The sequence below is a fragment of the Epinephelus lanceolatus genome, chromosome 8 (genome assembly GCF_041903045.1).
Source record: "Epinephelus lanceolatus isolate andai-2023 chromosome 8, ASM4190304v1, whole genome shotgun sequence".
In the NCBI taxonomy this organism is placed as follows: Eukaryota; Metazoa; Chordata; class Actinopteri; order Perciformes; family Serranidae; genus Epinephelus; species Epinephelus lanceolatus.
In genome coordinates, this window is record NC_135741.1 from 22232952 (window position 1) to 22259094 (window position 26143).

Sequence of the window (26143 nt, forward strand, 5' to 3'; positions counted from 1 at the left end):
GTTTTCTAATAGTTATTAATGGTTATTTTCACTCAGACTTTTGTGGATGATTAATGAGACACTCGACTTTGATATAATATATGCATTTTTACTATTTCAAGCTGTGTTTCCACAGGCTTTAATATCTGTGATGGCTTTAACTAATCGCTAGACATTTCTCAAATTGAAGCAGGAAACACAGACTCAAAAGCTATGGCCAACAGCAACACATAGCTTACAGCAATAAAAATACATCACACAAGACAAATAAGGGGAGCACCGTTTATTAATGCACTCTATATGATTCCAAAAGCACTTAGACCTTGGTCTCAATATGTTACAGTGAAGATAAAGGAAGTCAGTGGTAACACCTAACATTGGCTTGATTTGTCAGAATTCCATGATTTTCCAGCAGCTAATTCTGAAAAGGCAAGTTTATTTATATGTACATACATATAGGGAATGATTATATTGTTTGTAATGCCTGATGTGATGTTTGTAGTTGTAAGGCTTTGTTGTTTGGTTAAATTTTGTGCTTTGTATTTCAGTAAAACAGTGTACATCCTGGGATGCAAGGCAAATTTCAGAAAATATTCGGATATGAAGTGAAATCAAACCAGAATCAAATAAAGCATGTTTCATACATTAAAGCAGCTTAAGGTGCATAATGAAGTTTTAAAGAGACACCAGTAAGAAAAATAAAAGTGCATGAAAATTCTTCTTGCATAAAGCTTTTAAGACGCAGGTACAAAGAATAAAAGAGTATAAAGTAAACAGATTCAGATAGAAAGTTTAATATAATAATAACAATAACAATAATAATAATAATAATAATAATAATAATAATAATAATAATAATAATAGTCAGCAGAAGAAGAGGAAGAATGATAATAGAAGATAAAAAGGCAAAATAAAAGTGCGATTTCAGTGCAATGCAAACATAGACTTGCAATTTCAGTTAAAAGTTGGACTGCATGGTAACTACAAGCAGTTTCATCATGTTTTATTCTGACTTTGGCAACAGTTAGCTGACCTCTTCCTGAAAACCTATAGGCCTGGAGGGTTCATGTGAATGAATGCAGGCCTTTAACTATAAATTGATTCTACACAACCTATAAGTGACTGGTAGCCAGTGCATGGACCTGAGAATTGGTAAAATGTGTTCAGCTGCCTTAGTCTTTGTGAAAATTTTGAGAAAAGACCAATACAGTAGTCTGTCCTACTTAAGATAACAGCATGAGATTAATACATTTTTCTAGCTCGTTCTTAGACATATATTCTCAAACTCTTGCTAGATTTTAAAGGTGGCTGACTTTGCTATTGACTGGATATGGCTGTCAAAGTTGGATCTGACTTGATATTATAGCCAAGATTCCTGACTTGAGTCAAGATGTACCTCTACTTTTAGCCTTTAACTTTTGTCTGTATTTAACACTAGAAGGAAATTCTGGTTCATCCAGCCATTTATTTGGTCCAAGCATTGATGGAGCAAGTCTGCGTCAATGAGAGTGTTGTATAATGCTGAGAGTCATCCATTTACTTATGATAAGTGATGTTATTGTTCTGTATGATTCTGCCTAAAGGGAGCATGTAGAGGTTAACAAGCAGAGGTCCAAGGATGGAGCCTTGAGGAACTCCACGTCATGCTAGGTCGCTCAGACAACAAAGAGTTACTTGTGTTGTAGATAGGACTTGAACCAATCCAGAAGTGTGCCAGACAGGCATGTGACTTGTGTGTCCAATGCAGTGATATAGTTGTGTATTACATTTGAGTCATTGGCTTACATTATATAATAATGTAACTTCTTCTTATATAAAAGTTTTTGAAAAAATCAAGAATATTTCCATAGAGATATTCATATAAAATAGAATCAGCACTAGAATCCCAGATGAAGAAGTGTGTCCTGTATGTCCAATGTAGTGATGCATTTTAGTATTCAATTTGATTCATTGGGTAATGTTACTTAGAAACTACTGAAAAACCTGCCATTATTTTTTAATAAATGTTTATATAAAATCAATGAATTACACATTATTAATGAGAATAACTGTGCTGCATTAAATCAATTAAGCATAATTTTAAAGCATAATTTTCATTAATATTAGCAAGTCAGAATGAAGGTATTGGTGGAATGTAAATTGGCCCTGACCATCTGCAATTTGAGGCCTCCTACTACTTATTTTGGTTGAAAATGAGTATGAAGATGCTTCTGGGTCTGAATGTTTGCCAAACATCCAACTTAAAACAAACTAATGTAATGTTAAAAGTCAGATTTAGATCAAATTAGATATCCAGACCCATCATATTTAAAAGTGGCAATAAAACCCTGAGCTTAAACCCTAAAAACACTTTAAAAAGACATTAAAAGCTTAACAATCAAGCAACAGCAACAGCTAGCCACACAGTGTTGCCAGGTGAAAAAACAATAAATGAGGACGTGCCAGCAGCTTAAAGAAAATGGAAACTTGCCAGAGGACAATGCTGATTAACATCAAATCAATGAACAGTTGTAGTAAGGTAGCAAAAGCTACACTCAAGGGGACGAGGAGTGAAAGGCTGCAGTGTGAAAACAGCACATCACAGGACTATTTGTCACCTCTCACGAGGAAATTAGATTAGTAACACTCTAGATAAGCACCCTGGAGCCAACTCCAAATTTGACTCAAACTGACAAACAAAAAATAATTTTTGTTGATAATGTTTCACTAAAACTTTTGCATTAATACAAATTAGTATGTTTCCCACAAAAATCAGCTGTTTTACAGCCATTCTTTTGTCAACATTTAGTTTTTCTATTTAGACCCTGATACACTTGATTAATTAGGCATAACGTTAACAAATGAAGATTTAAAATATTACAATGATATAGTTGTACAGCATAATATAAACTGAGAGAGCAGCAATACATCCACCAAGGATTTTATGTAACAGTTGATCTTCAGAGCAAGATATCTAATTACACAGTGCCCCATCAGGCCAACTTTTCAATTTTCCAGAGAAGCATGACGTACGTAACTTTGATCACACAATATTTACACATGACTTTTTACCCTACGCAACTGTCTGACTAAACATTAGTTATGCTGATGGAACTTTTCTGTCTAAGAGTAGTGATGCTTGTTAATTTGACGTCTGTTTGGTCAGCTTCATGTACTGTAACATTCTACCACAAATCTAGCACAATGCTGACTGCACAATCAGGCCTCAGTCGAGCTCTGCAATCTACTGATGCAGTGATATAGTTTAAACAGAATAGAAATATTTTAACCATTTGCTAAAATAAAGTCCTCCTTTAAATTGAACAAAACTCAACCTTCAAGACTTTTCGTTGCTCTATTCAATAGCAACATGCACTCATAAATGTAACTTTCCAAAATACAGGTGAAAAGCTATACAAAGAATACAGTGTAACTCTCATCTTGTGATGAAGCCCTGAGCTGTTTCTGTAGCCTCCCACGTTTGAAATCTTCTTAAAGGGCAGAAGAGGGAAACCTTTATCGAGGTGAAGAGTGCATCCGCCCTTATGGAGCCTCATATAGTACTATAATCAGCCACTGCACCAGCGTGATGGTGGGCATAATCCTAAAACAAGATGAGTCCAGTTGAGGTTAATCCGATCAAGTTGGGTCAGACATGAGATGAGATTTCATAAAGGAAATATCAGTACACAGTATGCAACAACCGATCTCGAAAATTGGCAGTAAAATAGGTAAAGACTTATTCACATCCAACACAGTTTTACAGAGTAATGACTCATGGAGGTAGTCTTACCGGTCGGTTATGTTCTTCTTGATGGTGCAGACACATATGTTGAAAAAGAAGACTGTAAAATGTCTCAGGCCATGCCAAACCCAGAACAGCAACTCGGGCACCTGCCTGAACAACAACTCCATTCTGTGGGTGAGAGAGAGAGAGAGAGAGAGAGAGAGAGAGAGAGAGGAAAGACTCACTGAAAAGCTGTACATCATGTTTGATTACAAAGTATTTAACATAACCATGAACTGAACAATGCCCATGGCCGCGTTTCCCAGTTAAGACCAATCTTAAGACTTAAAAGCACAGTTAAGAACGTCTTTGGTAAGAAGGGTCACTAAGATATGAGTGTTTCCCAGATGCATTCTTAATGCCCTTCTTAGGGTAGCTCTTAAGATCGCTCTTTAAGAAGCTCTTAACAGGAGGTGGCCACTACCGTGGTGCTGAAACTAAATCAATCAATGTCAGGCAAATCGATCACCCACCACTTAATCAGCGCATAAGTCACACACAGTGCTGCTACCTAATGCACCTATACCTATTTTCATGATGAAAACAAGACTACAACTAACTAAGAAGTAGTCTTGGTAAGAGAATCATGAGGAAATGTATTATATTTAAACAAAAAAACACAGACGCCTTGCTGAGGCCAGTGCCGTCTCTCACCACCTCCAGGAAGCTCCCCACTGCGTAAAAACACAGTGCAGCCAGGCCCTGCACCTCCGGGCTGAGGGGCGAAATTGCACCGGGTTGCCCTCCGGATGTGGAGACACTAGTTGATGAGGCGTTATATCTCAGCATAATATCTCCTTGCTTAGTGTAATATTAATTTGCCTGACACGGCTGGATCTGTGAGCGTTTGGTCGCTAAGTAGACTTCTTAGTGAAAGATCTTCTTAAGCTAAGAGCGATCTGGGAAATGCGTTTTTCTTTCACGGGAGGCTTAAGAGCGTTCTTCAGAAGCTGTTAGCGCTAAGAGCGATCTGGGAAACGCAGCCAATGTGAATATAGATTTGACAGAGTTAAAGAAGTATTTTGTTGCTGGAAGGATGGTCTTTTCATAAAAGGTGCTGTCAATGCAGAAAGATGCAAATACTTTAAAAAGTGGTGCTACATGACCAGGGAAAACAAAGAAAAAAGGGCTGTGGCATTTGCTGTTGCTCAAGACGTAGAAAACCTACAACTTCCAGAATGCCCTGCATCACACCGGGCCAATAAATGCTCCCGCTGGTGGGTGACGTAATGTAGGCTTGGCCATTTTGACACAGGAAACAATATGGTGGCCATCTGGTAACACACGATCTTGAATTGCAGTTAAACAGTAAGCCAAAATATGTCCCTGTAAACATTTGAGGCAATACAAGTAGGCAAGAAATCGGCAAGGCCCGTTTCCACCGCAGGAACTTCGGGGTAATTTTACGGGGCCGGGGCTGTTGGTGCTTGTCTCCACTGCAGGAACCACCCCCGAAGGACAGAGTTCCGGAACTTTTACAGGGGCTAAACAAGTCCCTGCTTTGGAGTAGGTACTCAGAACAGCCCCAAGAAACTCCTGGCTGGGGCTTGGGGATTATTTGGCGCTGACTGGATATACTCTAGGCGGGATGTGACGTTTTGTAAATAACAACATGGTTATCGTAGTTTAGCTAGGCTAACCGTTAGCTGTTAGCGGTGTCTGTAATAACTCAATAAACGGTCCGTGAAAAAAATATTTTTTCCAGCGGATATCTTAGTTACAACATGATTGAGCTAGCAAAGCAGTTTTGTGTTGCTATGTGTGGTATTTATTCAGTTTTGGGAAATCACGATGTCTAGAAAGCATCAGCTGACAGGGACAGCTAACAGCAGCAGCAAAGCTAACATCAGGACGTCATCTATTAAAAGCCTCCCGTTGTCGGATACAACATGAAACTACTCCAGTTAGCTCAATCATGTTGTAACTAAGACATCCGCTGGAAAAAATATTTTTTTCACAGACCGTGACCGAAGTTATTACAGACAATGCTAACGGCGTCTCTACGCCCCTATGTCACCCTGGTCAAAATGGTCGCACAACGATTACGTCACATACAGAGTCCGGTAACTTTACAGGAACCTTCCTCCTACTCCGCTCTCTCAGTGGAGACACGGCGGTTGAGAGAGCCTAGCGAGAGGACGTTCCTGTAGTAGTTCCTGCCCCCCAAATAGTACCAGGAACTTCTTCAGTGGAAACGGGCCTAATCTTGAATTACAGTTAAACAGTAAGCCAAAATATGTCCCTGTAAACATTTGAGGCAATACAAGTAGGCAAGAAATCGGCAACACGCTAACAGAATCTTGGTTCAGGTTCTTTTTAATAATCGTTTATTTAGCACAAGTTCTCATACTACAGCCAAACAGTGCACTAAAATATGTTTCTGACATTTTAGGTGAGAAGTAGGCCAAACAGTATCAGAATCTTGGTTTATAGTTAATCAGCACTGCCTAGTTTGTCAGTTTAATTGGAGTTTGGTCTGCATTAGATAAAAAGATGGGTTTTTGGGTGTGTTTATAAATCCAGTCTGACACTCTACACTAAAATGAGGCCACTGTTTTTCCAAGAAACAAAGCGTTCTATTTCTACAACCATACATTCACTCTGTTCAGCACTTCGCTGAAACGTGTCCGCAGACAGATTATCTCTGGCACATGGAGGGAGTATTTTTGAATGTACCCTTTGTGTCTGTGGTGGCAGGGCATAGAAAAAAATGTGAAATTACAATCTGTAGTTTGAGGAATAGCCCTTGAGCAAAGGAAAATCCACTGGATGACTCAAACCATCTAGCAAATTTGAGCTGAGATGTGAGCAGGGAGATCTGGGCAGTGGTAAAATGGGGGGAAGTTTACCACAGTTCACTTGCACACACTACCCACATTGTTATGATACAAAGCTGGTATCCCTTTGAGTAAGATGTGGGTGGAATTGGTCTGATACGTCCGTGTAAAGCATGGATTCCTCTAGATCTGTCTTAGACCAGTAGTTCAGCACAGTGGGAAATGTGCTTATTTGCATGCTTTTTGAGAGATAGATGGGAAGATTGATACCACTGTCATATCTTTACACTAGATACAGAGCCACAGCCAGTAGTTGGTTAGCTTAGCTTAGCATAAAGACTAGAGATGGGAGAAAACAGCTAACCTGTCCGTCTGAAGGTGACAAAATCAACCTTCCAGCACCTCTAAACCTCACCAATTGATACCTTAAATGTTTATATGTTCAGCTAATTGGTCCTATTTTTACCATATAAACATGGGAGTGGTGTCAATCTTCTAACTCTTGCAGAAAAAGGCCAGTAAGTATGTTTCCCAAAATGTCAAACTGTTCTTCTAAATCTGAGAAAACATAAAGATTGTTCCTTCCTGTTGCATTTTTGTGTTACAGACAGAAGTAAATGCAAGTGCCTGAGAACACAACCTCTGTGTCCTCAGTGGTTGTTGCATTTATGTCTATGTCATGTACCGTGTGTTCACTGAATTTATTACCTGTGCCTACTCTGGTGTACAACGTAAAACAACAGCATGAGAGGTAGGAGCAGGTTGGATAAGAGTCTTGCAGGGAGTCCAAACATGTTCAGATAGGTCACCATGTTTCCAAGCATGACTGAAAGACAAATGTTAACAAAAGCAAATCAGAACAGGCTGTAAAATGCTGACTGTTTAATGTGTGTGTGTCGGTGTGTGCACGCATGGCAGCCATACCATTCTTAACCACATCAGAATGGAGAGGAGGATCTTTAACCGGTCGATTTCCAGTCGATTCGTACTCAATAGAGCTTCTCGTCTGCATGCGTCTGTCGGTTCTAAAAGTCGTCAGTGCGGTTTTCTCTTCCACCTTCATCTCCTTCTCTTCATCTGTGGTGGTCGTCAGATTCATCAACGATTTAGTTTGGTGACAGTTAACTGGCCCTTGGGATATTCTGTGTATCATCAAATATGGGACAAGATCTGCAAATGAGGAAAACGTGTGAAAGAGAAGTTAAGAAAGTAGGTCAGACCGAGTCTGTACATAACAAGAATGTACAGTTTTTTAATGCCGCAAGCTTTTTTCCTCGAGGACACAGCTGACTCACCATTGCTCTGGAGGAAGTGAATAGCATCTTTGTAGCCGCTGTGGTAGGCTTGTTCCAGTATCTAGGAAGAAAGCAAACAAAAAGAATACAACCTTTAGAAAGTCTTTTTTTACAGTTTAATTGCAGGATGTGCAACGTGTGTGGTAAAGGGTCGTCCCATCTATAGTTTCAACTCATCTCGACTCTTGCATGCAGAAGAATTCACTTAAATATTTATTGCTGTGTCTCAAATCATGTACTTTGGTACTTACACTTAATATTTTGAGTGCATAAGTGCATTCACACTGAGAGTATGGAACAATCCAGTGCACTATGAGTACCTGGATGGTGCACTCAAAACGGTCAAGAAGTTGAGTGTAGAACTATGGACACTTCTCGCCCTCAATGGTCGCCATCTTGGCTACGTAGCAGAAGGGGAGGGACTGCTTTTCAAACTGGAAATGTGAACGTTGCTGCATTATACAAATATACATGTGTTTTTTTGCACTAAGCACCACTACATTGTTGTCGGGTATAAGCCAGCAGCATGTTTATTGGGTTAATTTAGCAGTCCGATTTGGTACCGCGAACAATAACGCGAATGCTAATGCTAGTTTGCTAGGTCAAAATTTGCGGTTGTCATTTCCGCTAAGTGCACAACGGCTGTGTTTGGTTTGAGACAACACTACCCTGTCGAAATTCACGTACTACGCCAATAAGTACATAGTGCACATAGTATACTACATGGAAGTGCACTAAGGGAAGTATGTGATTTGAGACATAACATCTGTGTTTATGCGGTATTGAGATCATCCTCAAAAGAGTCCAAATTGTTAAAAGTAAAACACAAGTTTATTTCCTTTTTCCACGTTTGCAAATATGTAAGGGGTCTTACCTTTAAATCCATGGGGTAGAGAGCATTAATGATCCTGAAGCTGTTCGCCATATTCCCCTTCAAGGTGCTGCCACTCACCACCATGTCCCACATGCAAGGTGTGTCGGCGGGACAGATGTCTGTCTCTCCAGAGAATGGAGACACCGTCAAGGTTTGACTGTAGGGTACGGACAGCACTGGCTGCATGCTGCTGAAACCCCCGTCCAGGTAGTACTGCGTGACAAGAAAACATATGTTACGATACAGACCAAAACAATGTGCTTGAACAGAGTTCGTGAAAAAGCCATCAAATACTCACCACTCCTCTGAAGGATGGAGGCAGCACTCCACAGTACATAGGCACAAAGCAGCTGCATAGCAAAGCCTGAGAACAACATGGGCATAGACATGTTAATGGTTACAAGTGTGCTTAAAGGTTTAACGTTTTTATTTTTGGCTTCTAACCTGCTCAGAGGCCTGCCTTGACTTGACTTTCAAATGAGTCAGGGCTAAAGTTAATCCATGTTTTAAACTGTTTTAAATGTCCTTTTATATTGAATTGCCTTCTCTGTTTTATGTCCATAATGTCTATTTTCATGTGAAGCACTCAGTGCTTATAATGCCTTCATTGTAAAGCACTTTATGCTGCATTTCTTGCTATATAAATAATAATAATAATAATAATAATAATAATAATAATAATAATAATTATTATTATTATTATTATTATTATTATTATTATTATTATTATCATTATTATTATTATTAGATACTGAGTTTCTGGTCAAAATAACTTTTTGCCATTGTGCTGTTAACTATTTATGTAACTACAATAATTTTATTGGGGTCATTTAGATTGAAACTTATTTTTATTTTTTATTTACAACATAGGCCTAAGCATTTGATATCACATACCATATCATTAAACACATATGTAGGTTATTATCTTATCTGTTATCTTATTTATTGTTGTATAATGTATTTAATTCATTATTTATTTAAGTTGATATTATATGAACTTGAAATATTTTGACTGAAATTGGTTAATAAAGTAAAATAATGTGGCACCACACCAGTAAGCAGTGGTAAAACTATAGCTTTCGCTTGATTGCTTGAACTCTGGTTCAGCAACAGCTCAGGTTTAGCCTGACTGGGACCAGGTTATGCAGGTGTTGTGTCGAAGACTGTTTCCCTGTCAATATGAGTTTCCCCCAACCTAAACCTGAACCAAACCCTTAGCCCTAACTCTAACCAGCAAGGGGGAAAAACTATTTGACTGGGGAACACATTACAGTACAATACCAGCCTCACACCAAACAACTTCTCAAGCAATTTCACTGTTGAGGACAAATTTCTAAAATCAGAATAAAACCATGAGAGTTTAACCCCAGTTTGTGCGCTCACCCATGATCTAAATCTTTTTGCGTAAGGAGGTCACAAAACTCAGTTCGAGCTGTCTTAAGTCAGTTTGTTTCAGGTCTTGCCATTCTGACAAAATCAAATGTTTAATATTATCATAATTTGTTAGTCTTGGCTCATGTGAATAGTCAAGAATAGCTGTGCTCTCTCCAGCATCAAACAAGTAGCAGCAAAGCGGGTAGACAGTAAACATGGAAGGGACTCCGGGAAGACGTAAGAATGTGAACAGGTCTCATTTCACTTGTGGGAAAGAAGGAGAAACTGCATTGTTGAGTGAAATGGCTTGTCTCACACTCCCAGGGTCTCCTCCCACTAAAATAGCTAATCCCTTGGGGCTAACCAACAACGGCTGGTAGTGAGCTGAAGGGTCAAAATCCAAAATGCAAAGTTTTTATGCACATGCAGTTTATCTTATGGATTTTAGTGATACTAAATTGACAATAATACTGTCAACATATGATGCCTTTTATCTTGTGTTCCTAGATTCACGTGTTCTTGGAATTGTTACTATGTCATGTTTCTCATAAAGAGTTTAGTGTAATATTTTTCATGGGAGAAGGATGGTAAGTGATCTCAAAAGGAATCTAGCTGTAGTCTTGCAAATAGTGACCCAGTCTTTGCAAAGTCAGATAGTGTGTGACTAAAAACTCATAGTCTTCAGATGTAAGAGGGTGTCAGCAGTGGTTGAACTGAGGGGGGATGAGGGGGGGTGCCATCCCCTTTATTAGAAAATTAACCAAAAACCATCCCCCTTGTTAATCTAGAATCTGTGTGTGCAGGTGGAGCTGTGCTGCTAGCTAAATCCCGCAACTCAGTTTATTTTATTACACTCAAAGACGTGTATACCTAGTAGAGAGTTGAAACCGTTTGCGCTTGGTGGAACCAAAATACACATGAGCACGAGACGGAAGCATGTTATAGCTGCGCGCACACTCACTCACGCAATCAGTCGATGCATTCATTGGCAGCATGGCCAAACAAAAATAAAGTTTGACCTTCGTGATTATTTTAAAAAGAAAAGAACAGGTGAGAAGCTTGGATTTGACTCGTGCCCAGACAATTTAAGTGACGTGATTTCTCAAACAAAACTTGAATGTTGCAGTGGCTACTTCCACAGAAATGCCTTGTTTAGCTATGCTACTGTTAGCCTAGGCTATTTTGTGATAGAGTAAGAGTTCAGCTAGCCAAAGTGAAGTGAAATTGACCAGCTAGGCAGCTAGCAAACTGCAAACTTTACCTGTTTTTCTATGCATGCCTTGGTGACATCTGGTTATGTAGTAGGGCATAATTTGCTTGATATTTGGAGTAGAAAAATAATATTGGTATCATTTGTTGTTTGATTATAGTTATGGTTAATGAATCTGCAGTGCCAACTCACCTGCACTACGTCCTCCTTGGACTGGAACTCAGACATGAAAATGTGCTTGCCATCACTCATGCGCGTCATAGACACAGAAAGACGCCCGTTTGCCAGCTGGTGTGCATTGGAAGGAAGATGTTTGTGTAGAAGACACTCTAACCAGTGGAAAACGTTGATCGAGGGGTTAAATGGTCCAAGTGTGAAAGCCTTCAGCTGTTTGGCAAAATGCAGTATCTCATCCCGAATAGTAACTGTAAAATAGAAGACTTTGAGTCAGAAACAGTGGTTATGTGCAACAAAAGCACATTTAGGAGAAAAAATAAATAAAGTCACTTACTCATGCTCATCTCACAGACCACAGCAGCTGCCACCAGAGACCCAGCAGATGCACCCAGGACACAAGGTGCTGTGCTCAGGATCCAAGGTGCATATTGTAGGAAGCACTGGGCAACCCCTAACTGGTAGGTGGACATGAATCCAGATCCAGAGAAGGAGATGGAAGGAGGAACATCCCGATAATGACAACTGGACACCCCTGGAGCCATTTTCTAAGAGCTTTGAATTACAAGTTTAAGTTCTTCAAATCGCAGCTGGTGAAAAGCATCAGCGCTGAGGCAAAAACTCCTTTCCGTCTTTTAGAAGTAGACCAAATGAAGGCAGGCAGGGACGAGTTATCCAGTGGAAAGTGGCTGGCGGTATCACAATCAGAGTTTTTAAACCATTCCCAATTAGACATACCATATTGGTCATGCCCATGTGATATAACATACAACACTCTCAATGACTTTTTGTCTGTTCCAAGTCCCAAAAGCGGACACGATTTTAATTTGATTAAGACTGGTTACCATGTGATGCTAATACATACAAACTTTTAGCAGTGCTGAATAAATGGAAAAAAAAAACAAGTCCCTAAATCCACAAAGACAGGCTTTAAACAAGCCCTTTCTTTTCGTATTTTCAGCACGGACGAGAAAACATTTTTCAGGATTTCACAGTGATGGTTTTAAAAGGTACAACTAATTGTGAGACATTTAGTTCATTATCACAGTAGTTACATTCAAAGTATGAGAATGTGGCAAATGAATCTTTCCCATCTTATCAGCTTTATGTCACACAGAAATCCTCGACTGTATGTTTTGTACCTTTTAATACCACAGCACCCCCTGCAGGTACAGACGCCAGCTTTGACAAGAGGCTTTGCCAAGAAGGAGTACTGTGCACAATGTTGCCTATATTAGCTTGCTAATGCTGTGAGTGATACATTTAGCCAGACACACAGGTTGCATGTTAGTAAGGGTACCACACTTCTTACCTGTATGTGTTTGTTTGGTTTTTATTTGAATTAAGCTTGAGCTGAACTGTAGCCTTGTTTCTTCAACCAAAACAAGCACTGGAAACACTGACTCAGGAGGTTTATATGGCCTTAGGAGGGTAACATGGCACAGCTTTGTGAAATTTTCTACGGCCAGGAGTTTCAGTCAAGCAATTTAGATCAGAGTTGATTTACCTGCAGAGAAGGGGCGTCTACATTTTGCCCAGAAAGGTGAACTGACAAGCAATCTAAGCAAGCAATCTCTAGGTTTTGGTTTGTCAATCCACCTGCCATTCACATGTGGGCGAGTAATGAGACACTGGGCCCCCACAGATATACAAAAGGCCTCACCACCTCTCCTACGTAAGAGCAAGTCACACAGACTTTGTGGTGTTTTTGCCTTTTTTGTTGTTGTTTTGCATCTCTTTGTAGACATTATGCATCATTTGTGGATTTGTGTGGGTCATTTTGTTTCTGCTTGTGGTTGTTGTGTGCCTCCTTGTAGTCGTTATGTGTCTCTCTGTGGTTGTTTTGCCCCTTTTTGTTATTATTTTGTATCTCTTTGTGGTCATTTGAGTCCCTTCCTGATCAGTATGTGTAGATTTGAGTTACATTTTTTGCAGATGAAGGAAGGCCAGAGAAGGGCCCTGACATGTCAAAGAATCATTGTGGTTTTGAGGTGCTTCTCGTGGCAGACACCCCTTTGGCAAAACTGCAAATGGACCTCACACACTATAAGGCCCCGTTTATACGACAACGATTTCAACTGAAAACGGTAAACTTTAGTTGTGTTTTGGCCGATCGTTTACACGACAGCTGCGTTTTGGGCCCCGTTTATACGACAACGATTTCAACTGAAAACGGTAAACTTTAGTTGTGTTTTGGCCGATCGTTTACACGACAGCGGCGTTTTGGGCCCCATTTATACGACAACGATTTCAACTGAAAACGGTAAACTTTAGTTGTGTTTTGGCCGATCGTTTACACGACAGCTGCGTTTTGGGCCCCGTTTATACGACAACGATTTCAACTGAAAACGGTAAACTTTAGTTGTGTTTTGGCTGATCGTTTACACGACAGCGGCGTTTTGGGTGCCTGAAAATTCAACGTTTTGAAAACGGGTTCCAGAGTGCTAGTATCTTTATAGGGTTAATTTAGCAGTCTGTACTTATTTGGGACCGCGAACGATAACGCGAATGCTAATGCTAGTTTGCTAACTAGCTAATTTGCGGTCGTCATTTCTGGTAAGTGCACAACGGCCGTGTTTGGTTTGAGACAACACTACCCTGTCGAAATTTGCGCACTACGCCAATAAGTACATAGTGCACATACAATAGTATACTACATGTAAGTGTACTGACTGAAATATGTGATTTGAGACACAGCACTAAATTTTTGAATGCTCTGCCTGCTCCCTTATGGTCTGCTGTTTCTGTGGTTTCTTTTAAAAGCCAGCTAAAGACACACCTCTTTAGACAGGCGTTTGGGTGGCTTGTATGTACCAGATATGTGTTTCATTCATATTTTGTGTATTGTGAATTATTTTTTTGTGTGTAATAGTTTTGCTACTTGTGTACTTTTAATTACCTGGTTCATGTAGTCACGTTGTTTTTATGTCTTCTTTCTTGTTGTATATTGCCCTTGTGAAGCACTTTGTGACCTCTGTCTGCAAAAAGCGCTATATATTTACATTTTACAACTTTAAGAGCAGCTAAAAGTAACCAGGACGTACAAAATCTGTGAAACAAAATATTTATTTTACAAAGCAGGAAAAACAATGGCGATTATAGGGTGTACCAAATTTTCCACTTAATACCTTCCCTTGAGGTTAATAAAGAAAACTATCTGAAAAATAAACTGTACAAAGTGGCATTTAACCTGCAACACAATATGTTTTTGCATGAACACAAAAAAAATTACTTCACCCTGCCTCCTTCTATTTAACAATATACAACAAATTAGAACAATAATTTCACAGTCATTTCCATCACTGACCTACAAGTCCTCTATAGTATATGAAAATTAAGTGCAACTTTTGTATTGACATTATGTTGAGCAAGCCTGAGAATCTAAGTCATGATGAGCATTTGGCTGTTTGAATATTGACTTGATTTCTTTTAGTTTCCCTCGTTCCTTATTGTTAGTGTTTGTTCTGATCACAGTGATACAAACATTGACTAACAGCAAAATAAAAAGCAATATCATTGTGCAAAAACTCCCTAAAATACACCTTACAGTGCATTTTGTCATACCTGTACATGCATGTATTATTTTCTAAACACACATCACCATTCTGTAATCATTTGTCATGTATTGTGTTTAGGATGTTTAATACATGTATTTGTTTTCTATGGCGGATGCTGTGGAGAAGCACGATCAGGGGAAACCTCAAAATGATCCTCACTGAACTCGTGTGTCGGAGCACCATCCGGAAAGTCCCCATCCTGAGGTGGAGTGTGTCCCGGGGACTCGGCAGGATCAGCCTGTGGTTTTTTGACGTCTTGTGGGAGTTTGAGAAACCTGAGGGGAGGCAGAGAAGAAGTTATAACAATGTGTCATGAAAATAGACAGGAGGAGAATGAGGCAAAGAGAAGTGGACGGAAACCTGAAAAGAAGTTTTTGTCCTCGCTCCTTTTTGATGATGTTGAGCTTGTAGTAGTGTCGCAAAGCCCGGGACATCTTCTCGTAGGTCATGTTATCTCGGTTCTGCAAAAAGAGATCCCACATCATGGATCAATAATTGCTCTACTCCCATGTCGCCTGTTTGTGCTGTCTCGTGGCTCTGTCTGTGTGTTCTTTCTCCCTGTAAGATGAACCACACAGACGTGGGTGCTCACCTTGTGGTTTCCCCAGAGACGTGCCAGTCCGTTAGGGTCGACCACCCTGAACACCAGGTTGTCCTTGTCCTCCCATCGGATGTATTCTTGATAGCGGTCATCACACAGCAGCTGATACACATAGTCCCACAGAAGTCTGCACTCTGGCCATGATTGAAACAGCAAAAAGCCACATTTTGAAAAACTATAATTTATTATCTTACTATATAATGACGAAAACTCTGTCTGTGGGTGTGTCTGTGTGTCTGTTCAATGTTTTTCTCCTCACTGACTTGGTCAATCCATGTGAAATTTGGCACAGTGGTAGAGGGTCATGGGAGGATGTGAATGAAGCAATATTACATCAACTGGCCAAAGGGGGGCGCTATAGCAACCAAATGAAATTGCAAACTTTGAATGGGCACATCTCATGCCCCGTATGTCATAGAGACATGAAACTTTGCACAGAGATGCCTCTCCTCATGAGGAACAAATTTGCCTCAAGAACCCATAACTTCCGGTTATACAGATTTTCTGCCATTTTGAATTTTTTGAAAAACACTTAAAATCGATATCTTCCTAGGAAGTTTGACCGATCTGCATGAAACTCGGTGAACATAATCTAGGGACCAATAGCTAAAGTTCCCTCTTGGCAAAAGTTGGAAAACTTACTAAAACTGAGCTTCTATAAGGCAATGAATATTGTGGAGGGCGTGGCTCATCACATAAAGGTGTATAACATCTCAAGGGTTTCACCGATCACCACACATAATCTGAGGGGACCCCTCCATTATTGACCCCATCAAACAAAATGGGGGCACTAGAGAGCTAATTTCTTATCTAGGCCTAACCGCCATATTGATTTTTACTAAACTTGGTAGATAGGTAGAACAGGACGCCTCAAGGTGACTGGAGAAATGTAACTCTAATTGGCAACTGGGTGGCGCTATAACAACAGAAAAATGCTTAAAATGGCTAAAATGCGACCGATCGCTGTGGCTCCCCCTGTGGCCGAATGTTTGTTTTTTTTTCTAATTTTTGGTATGACTAAGTCATGGTATGGTATGCTGTACATAATCACAGAAACTGTCAGTGTGTCATTCTGTCAGTCAGTCATTCTGTCTGTCCCACGTTTTTCTACTCACTGACATGGTCAATCTATGTGAAACTGCACATAGGCATTGAGGATTGGCATAGGTAGAAGGTGACAAAGCTACCAATGGGTATGGACTAGTTGGTATTATTGGTGTTTAACGCTCTGTTTATACCTTAGCATGCATGCATCTGTAAGGTTGTCACTCCTAAAACTGATTTTAAGGGGTTATACTAAAGTCAGACCATATGAGCTGTCTGGACATGTTTTTCAACATGAAGGTGGCTGAGACTGCAGCTAGCAGCTAACAGCGCAACAATGGCAACAGTGTTGACAGAGTTGACACTATCAACCTGTGGGGAACCAAAGACTGAATGCTACGCTTATGCAATTATGCTGTCCCAATATCAGTTCCATGAAAAGTGGCGCCAATGAGCTGGCCAGCAGGATACAAACATGCATTCAAGGCTGGATTACTTACCACAACAAACCACAGAGAAGCTAAGATAACAGCACACACACAGACTTAATTCTCTGCTCAGGAAGCCTTTGCCCACTATATCTTTATATAACAAATATTGGTTTGCTGCCTAATTAATGCTCTGAATGTCACATGAAGAACCTTTAAGTAATATTTATTTTAAAATTACAAGATAGTAAAATGACAGTGGACTTCCTGTCTGAAGCTATTTGCAACTCAGACTCACTTTCAGTTCATTGTTTCAGGGTTTCTAGCCTGTGTTGCCATTTGCTCTGCCTCACAGGCAAAACCACACACAGACAGCTGAAGTAAAAATGTGGCTGAAGAAAATGTTAAATGGAAATGCTGGGCTTAAGACGAGCGCCTCATTAAAGGGCCAGTGTGTAAAATGGGTTGAAAACAGTGACATCAGTGGTCAAATTCTAGATTGCAGGGCTCACTCGCTCACCCCTCCCATCGGGTAAATGACGGTGGCCTCGTAGGGACAAAAAGCCTTGCGCACGAGTTTTTCAGGAGTAGGTCTATCTAGTGACAAGGTGAATATTTATTTAGAAATCTAAGCCATGTTATGAGATTGTAATGAATCCCTCACGAGCAGGAGACCAGAGGAGCGTTCGGGAAAAAGGCCAGTTTATTTGAGCACTCCAGAAACTCCGGTAACACTCCAGGGGGTAAAAGACTCCGTCCCAAACTCTGACTCTTCTAGCGTAACAGACACACTTCATACACACATACTCGTTTACCATACCGTGTGGGGACCCCCCTCCCCTCTCTGCTCCGCCAATCTCCAGCCCGCACACTGACTGACAGCGTAGCCGGTAAACAGAGCTCAGCTGTTTATTTAGCCTAGCAATATCTCCGGACTATAGTAGCTGCAATGGACGACTGTGAACGCGATTTTGAAGAGTTTCTTGTAGCGGACACAGACCCAGAGCCATACCTGTTTGAGCCGGAGCATACAGATGAGGAACTCCATGTGTTTGATGCTGAGTGGGCGAGAAGAGAGGCTGAATGCACAGAATGGGATTCGGTGCTACCATCGCTGGGGAGATATATCATCAGGAGGAAAAGCGCCGCAGAGAGTGCATCACAAGGAGTGAAGTTGCGTCTTCTTTTCCTCGCTGATGACGGTTCGGGTTCATTCTCTCCTGTTGCGTGGTAAGTGTGGTCCATTCGCAAACTTTATAACTAAAAAAACTTTTCACTACTCTCTATCGACGAACTACTAACACTCTCTGCTGTTTCCTCCTCCTTCTTCCCTCCTTCCGCTGTCTTCGTTGGTTTATTTATAGACGCTGGCTGGCTGGATTGTCTGCTCGGTCTGCCGTACATACATGGCGGCGCAAGATGGCGACCTCTCGAAAGCAAGGCCCTTGCTATATATATATATATATAAAAGCATAATTATAAGGCTACGAAAACCAAACGAATTTTATTTTATAGCGATTATACACTTGTATAAACATATTAATGGGTAGAATATTCAGATTCAGATTCAGATTGACAATAAACCATGCCAAATATTACACACTGGCCCTTTAAAGCATATGTTGTACTGTAAACTTCCAAAAGTGTTCTCAAACTTGTGTCTGCGAGTTTTCTGCCCCCTAGTGATCATATCTGTGCCTCTCTCTTGAACAAAAGACATTTGTTTTGTGTATTTTCCAAGTGAATACAGCAGTACAGTTGTTAATAAATTGACATACCTGGAATGCGGCCATTGGCTTTGTGCAGCAGGCTCCTTGGCTTCTCTCGACTGGACAGGTTGAGCGGCTCCTGGATGTCTCCCTCTGTTTGGGGAGGACCCTGAACTTGGTTTTGGGGACGTGCAGAGACAACTGCTGCTCCATCTGAGATAGAGAGAGAAGGAAAGATATAGAGCGCAACAAAGAAAGAGGGACAGAAAATCAGACATCACAGCAAATAATTACAGCTGCAGGGCACTGTATTTGTGATATTGTGGTTTATTATACCCACTGGTATGTGTGAGTGGAGCAGGGAAAGTGTAAAAGATCAAGGGACGATCTCTGAGAGGTGACATGGGCTCCGTCTGGCCGGTCACAGTGGTTACAACAGCTGTGGACGTGGCAGTGGTGAAAGCGAGGGAAACTGAGAGAGAAATAAGAGGAACTGTGACGAAGAGCTAAACTGAAAGCAAAAGTGACTTAACAACAGCTTCAAACATTTTACAGCAAAGTGTTTATCAAAGGCGAGTGCAATGAACTATACAAATTCCACTGTACGATATGGAGAGCAAAGAGATTGTTTTGGACTCTGGAATTGTGAGATAATTGGTTTCTAGATAACCATGGCACACCCACTGGCACACATCCTACGCCTTTGAATGGAAAGTACCTTTTTTATAGTAGGGACAAATGAGGACCGTGTGCATTTGTATTCCTCCACTGAAGGGTAAAATGTCCAAACCAGAAGTGCCAAACACACAAAGTAAATTTACTCTTGTACAGTTCTGAGGTGCTTGTACTGATGGGTGAGGCTGTAAATAAGGTTTTTACATGTAAAACAATGCACATTATGCACAGCATTAAATTGAGAGAGACTTCTTGACATCCGAACCAGCAACAACTTTAAAATTCCGCTTACAATTTAACACCCTGAAAGTTGACTTGTCATTTGATATTGTTTTGACATTGTTTACTTTGTTACCACTTGGTCCTAATGTGTATAGGAGAAGTGCAGTAAAAGGTAAATTTGAATTTATTAAGGGTTAAGAGGAGGAGGGAAGGTTGTCAGGGGTTAAATTCAAGAGTTTGGAAGATGAGAAGCAGACAGATGTCCCTACAAGTACAGCAAAACAAATGTAGAGAGTGCATGAATTCCTGCATGATGTGTTTGCACATGCCTACATGCTGATCAGGAAGTAATCTTGGCCACAATCTAACCAGGATAAACAAGTCTGATTAGATGCACCACAGACTTGAACAGTTCTTTCTGCAGGGGCAGAGGCAGATATTGGAAACATTCAAGGCTCAGCCCAAACCTAGCAGGGTCCAGGGGCATGCTCCCCCGAGTTTTTTTTCCCACTTACAGCAGCTATATGACCTATTTTTCAGGCATTTGAGAAAATGGAGTGCCTAAAAATCTGTACATCTTTTAGGAAAAACATGATGATTGCCAAGGTAAAAAAAAATCATCCTGTAGAGCCTACATCCTTTTCTGTATCTAACTGTATCCAACTGTCTTCATTATCTTAAAACCATAACACAACACATATTGAGGATGACCCCCTGCACCCCACTATGCTTCTGAAAATGTATATGTAGTAATGCCAGGTACTGGAATGCGACCCCTTTAAAGATTATTTTTTTGGGGGCTTTTTGCCTTTAATATACAGGACAATGTGAAATGGGGAGACAGAGAGAGTGGGGGGACAACATACAGCAAAGGGTTGCAAGCCGGAGTCGAACTCACGACCGCTGCAGTGAGGCATCACCTCTATACATGGGGCGCCGGCACTATCCAATAAGCTACCGACACCCCAGAATGTGACTCCTTTAAGGCAATGACTGAAGGTACCAAGTAGTATTGATACGGCTCCAGTCAAACAATGCCTGCATTGGATTGTTTTTGCAGGTCTGATCCCAGATCATCCTGACTCGCTGCCAAATCAGCAAACTTTCTGTTGCTGCCATCTCAGGAGCCGCTCTCGACATCTGCCAGGTTAGCACAAGAACGAGAACTAGCACTGAGCCTTTGAATGTTCCCAACATACTTACATCGACACGAAGACAGCTCAAATCTGTCGTTAAATCTGTTGAGGTAACATTAGCTGTGTGATGCTAACAGTTAGCCCTGTCGCTGTGTGTGTACAACTGTCCGGCAGTGCAGAGCTCACATTCCCGCAGCAGCAGCTAGAGCACAGAGTCAGTAATGTGGCAGTTCAGCGTGCAGAGATACCATCAAAATGCTCAGAAGTATTGCTATACTTCACACCACTCCATTCACATTATGGGTATTGAATTAAGTATTGTATTGGTGTTGGTATCACTTTAAGAGTACTAGTATTGATTCTGGTCTTGTATTTTTTTTTTTTTTAAAACAATAGTATGTAGCCTACAGTACATGTGTGTTGCACTGCCATGCACTCTGCATACACCACATAACAATGCGACCTCCATGATGATAGTTTGTTGTCCAGATCTTTCCTGTATATTATAGCTATATATTAAGGTTTGACTGTATTTCTTTAGCTTGATAGCTTTGTTTAGCTCTATGTCTGCATCTGTATTGTCCTGCTAATTTGTTGTCTGTGTCATTATTGAGTATACTGAGAGCTACTGAGAACTGGTTCTGTATATGTTTAAAAATTGCTGACCTTGGGTGTCATTGACCTTGGGAGGCTGGGGCTCTTGGACACTCTGAGGTGGTACCTGGCAGCTGACTGGACTCTGGGTGGGTCCAGCTGCCGTGGAGGGGGACGAATTTGGGGGGTTGCGGACAATGCTCCTCCTTTGCTGTTTTACACACTGCAGGATCTCATACAGAACATCACCTGTAGAAGAGAAGCATATGAAAATACAGGCATAAAACCAGTCAGCAAACTCTGTCTGAATGCACACTCATATCTACCTGAGCTGGGGCAGCGGCGTCTGAAGTCCTCCTTGGTGAGCAGGCACAGGGCTCGACCGTTCATCTCGAAGCGTCCCTTTTCAGGCCGGCGCAGTGAATACTCCCTCTGAGCCCACTGGAGCCAGTGGGCGACATCCTCCTTATCCCACAGAGATGGGTTTATCCCTAGAAGACAGACACACAGACTTAAAAAACACAGTTACAGGCAGCGTTTGTGCTTTAGTCGATGCTTTACTTTGCTGCATGTTATTAATGGAGTGGTGTCTTCCAGGTAACAGTTTGACTCACGCAGCCGTCCAGGTAGATGCCACAGGTCTTCCTGATTGGGTGGACTTGCCAGAGGAAGTTGGTTAGTGGGGGAGTGATGCACACTGAGAGGAATGTTGCTTTGTCTCCCATGCATTGTGGCTGGAGGACTGTTTGCTGTGTTTTCTTGCTGCAAAACATCCACACAAGTGCCCATGAGCACACATAACAGTGGTGGCAGGAGAGGAACAGAAATGCAGAGTAATTTTAAAGCCTTTATATTTGAAGTGCATTCTTAGTAGCCTAAACAGCAGCAGTTGGCACAGAATAAAATGAAAAGCTCTAAAAAAGTATCTACTCATTGTTTGCTTTATTTAAAGATTAGGCTACACATTACAACAGCTTCTTCCTTTGACCTTAACGTACCTTGATCGGGGAAATGTTCTCCATGGAAATGTCCTTTATCTGGTCGACTGTCCGAAAAAACTGGATGATTTCCTTGTAGGCAGACATATAGCCCGTCTGATAAATGAAATAAACCGCAGGTTAGACCTCTCCAAACTCCATACTGAATGAAGATTGAATAAAACTTTCGAAGAAATAAAACTCCACTATTTTCACATTCGACCCTTCCGGGAAATGAAAACGAAAGAAACATAATCCTTGCAGGGGGTGTGTGCGAGACAGGCTGATTGGAGGAAGCAGCCGCGGAGGACATTTCCAGCAGTATTTGAGTGCGTTTGATAAGAGCGCGACTCAGCAGCATGTTTATGGGAGCCTTGCGCAAAGGATCTCTCATAAATTAAATACGAAAAAAAAACAGTCGCAATGTTTTCGCACTTTTGCGCATTAAATGGCTGAATGAACAATTCTTGCGATTGGAAAATAAGTGACAGTGCCCAAAAAGACAGTGGGAGTGTGGATCAGTGGATGAGAGACGGAGCAGAGTGAGCGCGCCTGTAAGGCTGAAACAGTCCTCGGAGCTCCTCCTCCTCCTCCTCTGACTGACTGATTTACAGGAAGACACAACAGGCCAGCGCCTGAGGAACACGCTGCTGCGCAACAGACTGACAGAATCACATGCAGTGGTGGAAGATACAGCCAAAAGCATCCTTAGAATCTTATCAGCAAGATCATTTAAAGAAACAAAAATAAAAAGACTCATGCATAAAAAATATAATAGTTTTATAGATGATGTTTTTGGATTAATATGACCAGTGCATTAATGTGTATGTTGCATTTTAGTGCTCATTTTAACAACTTTATATACTGTTGGGCAGTTGAATCTACATGGTGTAATGAGTGGTGCATGATCAGCTGTAGTAAGATTCAATGTGGGTTCAGTGCTGGACCTAACACTTTCAGCGCCCCAGCCCACCATTCATTATATGCCACCTTACAGAAGGTTGCCAGTGATTGTGTGCATTATCGTGTCCAGTGTGTTCCCATTCATTATACCTACACTGTGTCCCATTCTGTTTTTGACTGCCTGAAAGCAGCGGGGATAAGGAGCTGGCCTTCTGTTTGTTGTGTCCTCATCACAGTGATCAGCACATCTGGGTGATGCTTCCATTCACATTTCCTACAACTGCAGAGCAACGCTGGCACACAGTCCCGCTCTTTTTATTTATAACTCTCTCTCCGGTGCTGCTGTAGCTGACCGGCACACCGGGAACTGGTAGGTGGGTCCTCCAGCTCATAGGCCCACAAATATTTATCCATATCTCATAATTATTAGACTTTGATCCTCTGCCTGACCCTCCCTGTGTCCAAGGCTATTCCTTTATTTTGAAAGGTCTAGGCTATTTAATTGTTCTATATCATCAAAGTTATATTATTGATATAAGCAGGGGATTTTAATACAAAGTGGTAACCACTGTATGTGAATGCAGGAAGGGGTCAGACCTGCGCAGCACTGGATTTGAAATGTTCTAAAAGGAGCCTTTGTGCTTTGATTACCTGCTGTGAAACATGACCCTCATCCATTGAAAATACCTATTAGTTCTTCTGAGGTCATTTTGGTGAAAGCAAGGCAATAGTAGTGTAATAAGTAACTTGTGACTCAACATGGAGAGAAATATTGTAAGCAACTTTCTCTTACTGTAATGCTCTCCACATACACCCAGCTCCATCATTGTTAGGCCTATGTCACCTATACAAAGATCTGCTACTGTCAGGGTTACAGCTAAAATAATACCTTATACAAAGTCAGATAACCTACACATACATCTATGGATAATAATAATTATTCCAGCAGAGCAGGTGGGTACACAAATATTGATAACCAAAAGTTGTTTAATGTGCTGATTGTAGCTACTTTACACACTGTTGGGTAGTTTAAATTCCAGCATTACATCATATTATGTAAAATCATCATATATTTGTGGCATTGCTGTCTTACAGGACTCACAGGTTCTCACAAGACTTGTTACAACAAGTCTGCTTCTCATGAGCTCAGATAGATACCCCTTTTTTCTAATAAAAGTACTTATGTAAATGTACTTAGTTATATACCACGACTGCTAAAGTGTTTAACCAGGCAAGCAGCACTAAAGACAAACATACTCAATATTGTTGATATTGTCAGACATGTCTCTTCTGTCATATTTCTTTAGTGATGTGGGCTGAATGAGTGGGGAAACAGTTCAGCCATCTGACACAATCAGTGGGCGGGTAGCTGGTCAATAGGTTTCTCACAGTGTGCAACCGGGTCCTTGAGGAGAATTCTGTGCAGCTGTGCCTGATCCAACCTGATGACACAGTGCTGGAGCTGGGTCACAGCCCAGGTCTGGGTCTGAAGTCAGCTGCCAAACTGCTCACAGAGCCCAAAGGCCACCTCATAGGGGTGGATTACTCAGCGTACATGCATAAGGTGAAGTATAAATACTGACAGAGAGCAATAAAGTTATGAAATTACATTTTTATTATCACATGCATGTCTTGAAGTCTGTAACCATAAAAAGAGTGTCTTAAAAGAACAAAGCACAAAACATAGTAACAAGCCTCTGTCTGCCTAAAAGAGGGACACTACAAACAGGCAGACAAAAGCTGAGAGACTTTATTTACTAGTCTGGGACAAAGTTGCATTTGAAGCTGGAACATTACTCACTTTTAGAATAGAGGAATATTTCTCTTTTTCTTCTCTTACAGGAGGCAAGTGAGCAAATGAAGGACCTTGTGGCCAGTGGGAAAGTGATCCTGCATCACTGTGATGTAGCAGCAATGCCTCTGGAAGACAACACTGCGGATAAAGTCTTTCACTGTAACTGCTACTACTTCTGGCCTGACCTCAGGAAGGAGGCCACAGAGATACACCGGGTAATGAAACCAGGTAGGACATGAGGTTTTACAGTAAGACAGACTTTATTTTCAAAGCACATTCAAATGTAATTCTTCTTTTCTGTCTTGAACCCACCCAGGAGGCCTGATGGTGACCACACTGAGGCTGTCTAACATGGCTGCTTTGGCAGCAAAGCAAGTGATGTAAGGGGAGAACTGGCGCCCGGAGGCCTACATGACAGCTCTGAGAGACTCTGGCTGATGTCAGGATGGAGGACAGACAGCTGAAATACATTTACTTTTTGCAGACTGAAATCAAACTAAGAGACTGTATATCTTCTATCCTACCTTTGTGACAGTGAGGTTTTGTATGATTACGTTAAATTTTCAAGTTTCACCTTGTGAAGATAGGAATGTTATAACTGCAGTTATAAACAAATACATGAATAGCAATTTCTCACTATAAGCACTATCAGTTCTCCTCAGTGGTAGTATCTTATCATACATGCTGAACATTTTACATTAGTTATATCAATGAAAGATGTAGTGATAATAATCCACACTGGGCACAGTACAGTAGCTTTAATGTTGGACATCTTGCATTACATTCAAACATTTCAGACCAAGGGCATAGGTTTTGTTTTAACATTGCAGGGGACACGTGAAATGAGGGGTTGAACATCAAACACTTCATTTCCACCAGTTGGTGCCTCTTTGCATCATTTTGTGGTGTCAATTTCCTCTGTTACTTTCACGGTAAGACACTTTGTTTTAAAGGTACATTTGTCATCTGAATAAAAACCTGTCTGTACGGTGATTTACAACCTAACTCCTAGTTTTTAACATCAAACAATATCCTACAGTCTGGTGAATGTTA

General features: G+C 40.9%; 2 protein-coding genes and 1 pseudogene across 4 annotated transcripts; 1 reads left to right on the plus strand and 2 right to left on the minus strand.

The window, feature by feature from the left end:
* Window positions 1–257: 257 nt before the first annotated feature.
* Window positions 258–12114, minus strand: pnpla1 (patatin-like phospholipase domain containing 1). Its single transcript, XM_033630167.2, has 9 exons — window positions 11787–12114; window positions 11468–11700; window positions 8990–9055; window positions 8692–8904; window positions 7818–7878; window positions 7447–7692; window positions 7231–7348; window positions 3752–3874; window positions 258–3562 (listed from the first exon to the last, which is right to left on the minus strand). The coding sequence occupies exons 1-9, from the start codon at window positions 11992–11994 to the stop codon at window positions 3502–3504; spliced, it is 1329 nt and encodes a 442-aa protein (XP_033486058.2). The 5' UTR covers window positions 11995–12114; the 3' UTR covers window positions 258–3501.
* A 2380-nt stretch (window positions 12115–14494) lies between these two features.
* etv7 (ETS variant transcription factor 7) lies at window positions 14495–22857 on the minus strand. 2 transcript variants are annotated; one of them, XM_033629788.2, is made up of 9 exons: window positions 22414–22841; window positions 22030–22177; window positions 21742–21906; window positions 21488–21664; window positions 19129–19260; window positions 18858–19001; window positions 15599–15741; window positions 15367–15467; window positions 14495–15281 (listed from the first exon to the last, which is right to left on the minus strand). In XM_033629788.2, the coding sequence occupies exons 1-9, from the start codon at window positions 22498–22500 to the stop codon at window positions 15110–15112; spliced, it is 1269 nt and encodes a 422-aa protein (XP_033485679.1). In that variant the 5' UTR covers window positions 22501–22841; the 3' UTR covers window positions 14495–15109. The 2 variants fall into 2 exon arrangements, with proteins under 2 accessions (XP_033485679.1, XP_033485681.1); XM_033629790.2 differs by lacking the exon at window positions 19129–19260 and having other exon boundaries at window positions 22414–22857.
* A 1197-nt stretch (window positions 22858–24054) lies between these two features.
* LOC117258100 (uncharacterized) lies at window positions 24055–26075 on the plus strand (annotated as a pseudogene). The gene is made up of 4 exons (XR_013491977.1): window positions 24055–24069; window positions 24575–24859; window positions 25138–25318; window positions 25407–26075. The product of XR_013491977.1 is annotated as an uncharacterized LOC117258100 (transcript).
* The last annotated feature ends 68 nt before the right edge of the window (window positions 26076–26143 follow it).

What these genes read in the sequence shown, in the direction of transcription:
- pnpla1 (XM_033630167.2), bottom strand. Translation starts at nt 11,994, where the DNA reads ATGGCTCCAGGGGTGTCCAGTTGTCATTATCGGGATGTTCCTCCTTCC. An exon ending in CCAAGGAGGACGTAGTGCAG is followed by an intron (nt 9,056 to 11,467) that starts GTGAGTTGGCAC and finishes TGTTGTTCTCAG; the next exon opens with GCTTTGCTATGCAGCTGCTT. An exon ending in AAGAAGAACATAACCGACCG is followed by an intron (nt 3,563 to 3,751) that starts GTAAGACTACCT and finishes ATCTTGTTTTAG; the next exon opens with GATTATGCCCACCATCACGC.
- etv7 (XM_033629788.2), bottom strand. Translation starts at nt 22,500, where the DNA reads ATGTCTGCCTACAAGGAAATCATCCAGTTTTTTCGGACAGTCGACCAG. An exon ending in CAAGGTCAATGACACCCAAG is followed by an intron (nt 19,261 to 21,487) that starts GTCAGCAATTTT and finishes TTTCTCTCTCAG; the next exon opens with TTTCCCTCGCTTTCACCACT. An exon ending in GGACAAAAACTTCTTTTCAG is followed by an intron (nt 15,282 to 15,366) that starts GTTTCCGTCCAC and finishes GCCTCCCCTCAG; the next exon opens with GTTTCTCAAACTCCCACAAG.